Genomic DNA, 8,575 nt, shown 5'->3' on the forward strand with positions numbered 1-8,575 from the left:
TGGGCTCAAACAAGCTCCAAGACAATGGTACATTAAGTTTGATCAGTTCATGGCTGAGCATAACTTTACTCGATGCGAATCAGATCCTTGCGTCTACTATAAAAGACTTCCTAGTGGTGAGTTTGTTATACTATTACTTTATGTTGATGACATGCTAGTTGCTGGTACTTCTCCTCAAATAATTTGCCAGCCAATGAAAGAGTTAGCTTCTCGGTTTGCCATGAAAGATTTAGGAGCAACCAAAAAGATTCTTGGGATGAATATCACTAGGGATAGACAGAAAAAGGTATTGACCTTGTCACAAAAATCATATATTGACAAAGTTGTAGAACGGTTTGGCATGGCTGAAGCTAAACATGTTCCTATTCCTCTTGCTTCTCATTTCCGCCTCAGTTCTAAATTGTGTCCCAAAACACAAGATGAGAAGGATTTTATGATTAATGTTTCTTATAAATCAGCGGTTGGTAGCTTAATGTACACTATGGTTTCTACATGTCCCGACATTGCTCATGCGGTGGGAGTAGTTAGTAGATACATGAGCAATCCCGAGAAACCTCATTGGGAAGCAGTGAAATGGATATTGCGATACCTCAAGGGTACTTCTGATCATGCATTGTGTTTTGGTAGAAATCATACTCAACTACAAGGATTCAGTGACTCGGATCTTGCCGGAGATCAAGAAAAGTGCAGGTCTACTACTGGTTATGCTTTCACATTTGCCGGGGCTGCCATTAGTTGGGCCTCAAGACTGCAGCATTGTGTTGCACTTTCTTCTGCTGAAGCCGAATACTTGGCTCTTTCCGAAGGGGCTAGAGAGATGATTTGGTTGCAACGCTTATTCAACAATTTACATTGGCAACAAGATGATTATGTTTTATTTTCAGATAGTCAGAGTGCAATTTTTATGGTTCACAATCATTCCTCTCAACGACGCTCCAAATATATTGACAAGCATGCTCACTATGTTCGTTATGTGGTAGCAGAAGGAAAATTGAAGGTTGCCAAAATTGATACCAAGATCAATCCGACGGACATGTTGACGAAGGTTGTTGCCAAGGAGAAGTTCGAATGTGCCAGGACTTCTCTTGGCCTTGTTAAAAAGAAGTAAGTCAGCATGTAGAGCAGGGGAATGGATGATCAGCTAGTGTATCTGTTGTCTTTAGGTGGGAGATTTGTTGAATTGTAAAGGCCAACAGACACTTGTGTTTTTCCCTCCATTTATTTTGTCTCTTTAGCTGATCATTTGTGATCTATAAATGCTGATCGCATGTATTGTAAACTCAATTGGTTTTTCTCATTAATATAATTCCTCTGCTCTCGGTCTGGACGTAGCCACGATTTGTGATGAACCACGATAAACTCTGTGTTTATTCATTTTTGCTGTTCTCTATTTTCTTTCGCATTCTTAGTATATTTACAGGTAGTGACTATATATCCAACTATAAATTTAATATTTTATACACAACTTTTTATAACAAACCAGAATTCGTGGCTAGCCGCTGCCCCTAGAGAGATTGGAATCTTCTTTTCAGCTGGCTCTTGCTTTTTTGGCACTGCTGTATTGAAATAGACGTGCATTACGTACATTAAAAGTAAAGTATCCTGGAGTTGAAGTATTCAGTCGAAGCTTTAACAGTTCCCGATAGAATTTTGTGTCGCTTGAAGACTTTTCAGCTCAAACACAGTGCCTCTTGAACCCTAGGCTTCTCCTCTGCATTGAGATTCGGTAGTTATGCATCATGAATTCAGATGCTGAAAATGCTTTTGAAGGGATCGCACCTCCATTACTTTCATCCAAATCTGCAGATTATCCTTCCTACGATGTTTTTATAAATCACAGGGGACCAGATGTTAAAAAGACGCTGGCGGAGGCAATTTACAAGCATCTCAGTGACTTCAATCTCCGGGTGTTTTTAGATCAGAAAGAATTGCGGACAGGAGATTTGCTACCTGCGGCCATACAGCACGCTCTCGCCACTAGCAAGATTCACGTTGCAATCTTCTCCCCAGGATATGCAGAGTCGCCGTGGTGTCTGGCAGAGCTCTCTTTCATGCTTAAAACCACGGCTAAAGTCATCCCCGTCTTCTATGATGTTCAGCCCTTTCACGCCCGCTACATTCAAACTGGGCCTTATGCCAAAGCCTTCGAGGACTACTGCCGCAAGAACAGAATTGATCTTCGCCTTGTTGAGAAATGGAAAGATGATCTCTACATGGCTTCCTTCATTTCGGGCTTGCTATTCGACACAAGCAAAGAGTAATAATTTTTTTGTGATTTTCTGAAGAATCGACTAACGTAGGTCTGAATCTTGATTCCTTTTCTAACGTGGTTTTCTTGCAGTGACGAGCAGAGACTGCTGAAGAGTATAGTGGAGAGAGTGGTAGAGGAAACGAAAGGAGAAGTGTTAGAAGTGTCCAAACACCCTGTGGGACTGGACGAAGCGCTTCGAGCTTTCGAGAAGACATTAATGGAGTCGAGTGAAGAACAGGGGAGCTATGCAAAAGTAGTGGGCATTGTCGGGATGGGGGGATCCGGCAAAACCACTCTGGCCAAGAAGATCTACAACGAGAGGAGTTGGGCATACAAGGGGCGCTGCTGCTTCTTATCCGATGTAAGACTGGAGGTCACCAAAAATGGCTTGGCCTCTTTGCAGAGAAAACTTCTTCAGAAACTTGTGCATTATGACTGGCAAATCGAAAGCACCAGCCAGGGCAAGGAATTTCTAAGAAGCCGTCTGCAGAATGAGGAGGTTCTAATGGTTTTAGACGATGTGGATGATGAGGATCAAATCGAGGCGTTGCTGGTGAAGGAAGTGCTCGCGGTGGGCAGTTTAGTGATTGTTACATCAAGGTACAGAAATGTGCTCACAAGCTGTGGAATCTCATTATTCCATGAGGTGAAAGGATTGGCAGAGACTCACGCCAAACAGCTCTTCTGCTGGCACGCGTTTCTCCGGCCCGATCCCTTACCAGGCTTCGATTCTCTCCTTCACAGTTTTCTGGTTGCGTGCTCGGGTTTACCCCTGTCCTTGAAAGTCATCGGGTCGCTCCTTTACACAAAGAAGATCGACTACTGGAATGGAACGCTGGAAAAAATTGGCAAGCATATTTTGCCTAGTAATATAATTAACACACTGAAGATCAGCTACGAGACCCTCGATAGAGAGGAAAGAGAGATTTTCCTTGACATAGCTTGGTTTTTCTCCGGAGAAGAGAGAAATACACTGATGAATATATGGGACAGTTCAGGGTGGAGTAGTTTGCAGTGTCTTGAAAACCTTGAGCAAAAATGCCTTGTTGAATTTGTTCATGAAAACCGAGGATACGGAGGACACGAACACGAGGGGGAGGAGCGCGTGTTAGTCCGGATGCATGATCACCTCAGAGATATGGGAAGAAGTGTGATAGATGATCAAACTCCGCCTTCTCGCCTCTGGCGGCCACTTGATATTCGCGATTACTTGTCGCGTCGTCAACTTGTAAGATCGTTTATTATATTAGTTTTCCAATTCTATAGCCCTGCTTCTTGTTTCTGTTAATTTAGAACGCATATTCATCTACGCATATATGAAAGTAGATTAAAGTTTTCCAAATATGTTGGGTCTAAATAAAATATGAGGTCTTCTAATATAGTCCGGTATTAATAAATGGAAGATTCTAGGTTTTAAAGAAATTTAAAACACATAAAATTGTTTAAAAACTGGCAGTAATAAAATATAAAAATAGTTTTTTAATTAGTTAAATTGGTAAGTTGAGATTAGAGATCTGAAACAAAGAATTTATTACAGTAGTTTCAATAGATAGATATCTTGGACAAATTGAAGGACGGCTAAAGAATAAGATGTTATCTAGTTTAAATATTTAGAAGATATCTAGTTTAAATATTTCATCCTCATAAGAATTACTAAATATAATAAAAGACTTAAAGTACTGGGAGATGCACAAACACAGCATCAAAGATAGATTGATCCTCAGTGTTCTAGCAACTCTACCATAGAACCTTCCAACAATAAATGAAAGATTTTAAATTTCTCTTTTAGCCAATCCATGAAAAGCTCATCTCATCTAATCTATAAAAAGTTCAAAAATATGTTTCTTATATTTAATAGAACTTCTTTTATAAAAATCTAATAATGTAACAATAACATTTCTGTAAAAACATTCTATACATTCAAGACTTTCTCTCTTAGGATGGAACAATTGTATTAGAAGTCTTAAAGGATATTGATATTATTATTAAGATTCAACTATCTACTAATTTTTGAGGTAAACTTTTTGATCTATATTTTATCCACTCATTTTTCATAAGAATGAAGGAAATAATTTACACTCATTGTATTTAGGTGACGCTCACAGAAAATAAATATGAGAACTATCTGAAAAATCATCCATCCCAATACTATCACCTTGTTTAAGACCTAAAATAATCAGCTCTAATACTTTTTAATAACAATTGTGGGCATAATAGATCGAATTATTCAGAAAGCTAAGAATATAGTATTAATCTAACCATTTCTATTTGACATGGTTGATCACCCAGTTCTCAGTGGGGATTGGATCACTTGATCCTTTCACTAAGAATTTGTTGAAAGCCCATAAAAAAACCTTACTTTTCATAAGGTATTTTGGGTATATGTCCTTAAGAACTAAATTGTTTTTCACTCTGTTGATGAATTTCCTTCAGGGATTGATTATGGAGGTAAGAGGAATATGTGCATCTCCAGCTCCAAACGCGCATGAATGCGGGATAATGACAACACCAATGTCTCCATGGAAGGCGTGCTGGATGCAGATATTGGATATTTGTGGTGTTTCAAGCATGTTCAGGGGTTTCTCTGTTGGTGTTGTAGGAAGTGCATTGAAGCTGCTTGCAGCCCAGGGTGAATCGGTCATCACAGAATTCAGTGGTTTGTCCAGAGAACTTCTATGGTTTCGATGGGATGACTACCCTTACACCACCATTCCTTGTCACTTCTCCATTCAAAATTTGAGAGTTTTAGAGCTTTTAGATGAAGAGATTGACATGGAGAGCTTGTGGCAGAGCGATAACCAGGTACAATTGATTTGGGTACACAGCCATTTTCTATGCTATTGGCTAAGTTCCAAACAAAATGTAGTAAAGATAAAAATAGTCAAACTTTTTTTTTAGATTTGAAAAATAAAGTGATTTTTTTCTTAATTTGTTTTTAGTATTTCAGAATACAAAATATACAGATCGTAAATAACAAATGTTAAAAATCTCAACAAATTCTATTATATTTTTGAATTTTGATCAACTTACATTTTATTAGCCACCTCCATTATCTATTAATGACAAGATTCACTAAACTATAAAATTTTGTTTGCAGGCTCCTACACAGCTGTGCGAGCTATCTGTACAGAGGCTCAGCAAATTGCCAGAATCAGTAGGGTTTCTTAAACATTTGAAAAAAATAGTTTTAAGTGCAGGCTCAATGAGAAATTTACCAGATGAGCTGTGTGACCTGAATTCCCTGTATCACCTCGACTTAAATTATTGCATGGGATTAAAATCGCTACCAAATCGATTTGGCAATTTGACAAACCTCAGGCACCTTGATTTGACTCATTGTTCCAGTTTGCAAGCTCTACCATATTCCTTTAGTCGACTAATACAGCTTCAATATCTATGCTTGTATGAATGCAATAAAATGGTGCTGTCTACAGATATTCTTCGAAATATCCGACCACTCCAGTACTTAGACCTGAGCTCTGTTGCGGGTGAGAGCTTACCAACCCTTACATGTCAAAGCTTTCTCACAAATCTTTATGTGTCAATTTACCCCAATCTGAAGAATTTACCAACAGAAATAGGAGAGTTTGGCAATTTAAGGGTTCTGCAGGTAGAAAGTGGGATGTTAACATCATTGCCCTCTTCCCTGCACAATCTCAGTTTCTTAAAATCGTTGAAACTGATTCGTTGTCTAAATCTCAACTGCCTACCTGAGTCAATCGGACAACTCAAAAATTTGGAGCATCTAAAACTACACGTAACAAAAGTAAAAGTTCTACCCCAAGGAGTTGCGCGTCTGAGAAATCTTGTAGAGTTGTCTGTAACCTCGACCCCACTAGCCGAGGTCATGCTTTCGAACCCCAGAGCCGCAGGAGATGAAGATGAAGACATTTTGACTTTGCCCACTGAACTACACTCCTCTTTCGCCATGCCTCGACTTAAATCAATATATCTGCACCGTACCAATATTGTGAACCTATCCATTAGTCAGGAGGTCTGCCCCAGTCTTGAAACTCTTAGAGCACAATGTTGTGAAAATTTAGAGGAGGTTAATGGTCTGCCAATAACACTGGTAAATCTAGACCTGAATGAGTGCAGAAGATTGAAAAGGGTATCGGGGCTTTCAAAGTTAACAAAGCTTAGATACCTCAATATGCGTGAGTGCTCTGAATTGCAAGAGCTGGAGGATTTCTCTCAATCGGATTCCTTGGAGGTCCTTATAGCAGATGGGTGCTGCTTACTGACAAAGATGGATGGACTCAAGCATCAGTCGCAACTAAAAAACATACAAATTGCAGCTTGTCAGCCCGGTATTTGGGAAGGCATAGAATGTTTGAAGGTAATTTTTTCAAATGTGTAAATATTTTAATATCAATGTTTTAGATTATAAATTTTATTCTCTATTATTATTGAATGAAGATATTAAAAATAATAATAATAAATAAATTAGAAAGTATGATCTTTATCTATATAAAAGCTACTTGTTGGATTTAGGTGATGTTCACAGAGGTGAAGTATGGGGATTTTTGGGAGGTCACCCATCCCAGTACTACTCCAACTTGAGTGAAGGCGCTTAATTGCCAAGTTTTCTCCATGGTTAAACATACTCTGCTTGCAATCCCATTTGCAAAACCTTCACCAAGTGTTGTCCCTTAAAGAACCATTTATTAGAAAATCCCTTAGGCTTATCAATTGATAAGTAAAGATAATTTCCACAACAAGTCAAATTATGATTTTAAGACTATATTTCTCATTTTCTATATACACAACCAGATTCAGATTTCTTACAAATATTTTGTTTTGTTTCAGAGGTTACCCTCCAAAGCATCTAATGTAATTTTCAATATGAAGATTGTGGGTGGTGATGAAACAGAGGTGGACTCAATTTTATCGTCTTTCAGATTTCCAGTCTCTGTACTTGAATTCTCAAGTACATGGGTCTGCAAACTTGGATTAGAGGAGGTGAGCTCCTGTAGTGCACTAATCATGATCCTTTTCTGCAAGAGCTCAGAAGAATTTTGTGATCCTAAGAAGGAGATCTTATGGTTGGGAAATAGATTTTCCATTCAACAGTACCAAGTAACTCTCAGGGTTGAGAGCCAGCGTGAATGGATTATTATCAGCCTTTTTACAAGAGAGTCCACTTTTATTGAAGACTTAAAGATCATTAAGGTTGAAGATGACATGGGTGTGTATGCACATGCTCCTTTTGACAGCAAGAAGGGCTGGGTGATATTCTTGCGAGAGGGAGAAGAGCAGAAAATCACAGAAATTTGGGATAAGCTCTTCACATACGCCTACTCCAAACGATCATCGTTATGATGTAGTTTCCATATCTATTATTAGTGATCCTCATTGGGACTACTGGCTGGATTGTCAAAGCCCAAATCATCCTTGGAGGTACTTTCTCATAACCTCAACCGATAAATGAAAAGCAACATACTCCGGTTGCTACGAATTGCATGGAACAACATAATTTTTAACATTTTAAATTTACAATTAGGTAACAAGGTTTTAGTCTTTAGAAAATGCTTCTTACCTTTTTGGACAATTTATTAATGTTAAAAAAAAATCTTTTATTAGATGTATTAAATATTTCTATAATTAGTTTTTGAGAGCATGTTATATTGTTGGTCTTTAGTAAAAGTGGGAGGACGTCATATTATTGTAATTAGTTTTATAAAGAAATTAGTTTATCCTTCTTAAACTTGTCAAAGACTAAATCTTGTGCAATTAAACTATTAAGTTATAAGATTTAGTCTACCTAATTAATCTTGTGCACCCTTTTATGTTTTAAATGTCTTTTATTTTTTAATCCTACAAAATAATTTGAGCAAAGTTTCCTATTTTCCTCACATTTCTTACGTTCTTTTTTATTCACTTTAGAAAATTAGTGATGTATAAAAAGATAAAATTAAAAAAATCAATTAAAAAAGTCCGAATTTCTTTCTTTGCTCTCGTATTCCCACTTCTTACTAATTTTTTTTTTTAAAATAAAACTTTTTCTTTTAATTTTAATTTTTTTAAATCTCTAAACTTTGTTGGGCAAAATAAGAGTTTTTATACCTTTTTAATAGTAGAATTCAAATGCATTTAGTTTTAAAAGATTTTTTTAAATAATAATAATAAATTATTTTATTAAGTTTTTTAAAAAATTAAACTTATTTAAATCTTTGTGAAGTAATATTTTAAAGACTTCAATTAATCAATTTGTATGTAGGTAGTTTTTTAAAAGAGATTATTTTTAATAATTTGTTTTAGACAATTAATTCAAACTCAAGGGGTATTTCTTTTTTATTGTTGTAATCATGACTACTTTAATTT

The 8,575-nt window shown here is 36.9% G+C and overlaps 1 protein-coding gene across 2 annotated transcripts; it reads left to right on the forward strand.

Moving 5' to 3' along the window:
* The first annotated feature begins 1,618 nt into the window (after positions 1-1,618).
* LOC149570704 (TMV resistance protein N-like) lies at positions 1,619-7,876 on the forward strand. Of its 2 annotated transcripts, none has more exons than XM_089823239.1 (5): positions 1,619-2,257; positions 2,342-3,479; positions 4,685-5,053; positions 5,349-6,590; positions 6,746-6,924. In XM_089823239.1, exons 1-5 carry the CDS (start codon positions 1,740-1,742, stop codon positions 6,812-6,814), a joined length of 3,336 nt encoding a protein of 1,111 aa, XP_089679365.1. In that variant the 5' UTR covers positions 1,619-1,739; the 3' UTR covers positions 6,815-6,924. The 2 variants fall into 2 exon arrangements, with proteins under 2 accessions (XP_089679365.1, XP_089679364.1); XM_089823238.1 differs by lacking the exon at positions 6,746-6,924 and adding an exon at positions 7,061-7,876 and having other exon boundaries at positions 1,621-2,257.
* Positions 7,877-8,575: the final 699 nt, after the last annotated feature.

Source organism: Cupressus sempervirens, chromosome 3, assembly GCF_028749045.1.
Source record: "Cupressus sempervirens isolate cs-2001-9-10 chromosome 3, ASM2874904v1, whole genome shotgun sequence".
NCBI classification, from domain to species: Eukaryota; Viridiplantae; Streptophyta; class Pinopsida; order Cupressales; family Cupressaceae; genus Cupressus; species Cupressus sempervirens.

Bases quoted from the DNA above. Each gene is read 5' to 3' on its own strand.
- LOC149570704 (XM_089823238.1), top strand. From the start codon at position 1,740: ATGAATTCAGATGCTGAAAATGCTTTTGAAGGGATCGCACCTCCATTA. The intron at 5,054-5,348 runs GTACAATTGATT...TTTTGTTTGCAG, and splicing joins TGTGGCAGAGCGATAACCAG to GCTCCTACACAGCTGTGCGA. The intron at 6,591-7,060 runs GTAATTTTTTCA...GTTTTGTTTCAG, and splicing joins AAGGCATAGAATGTTTGAAG to AGGTTACCCTCCAAAGCATC.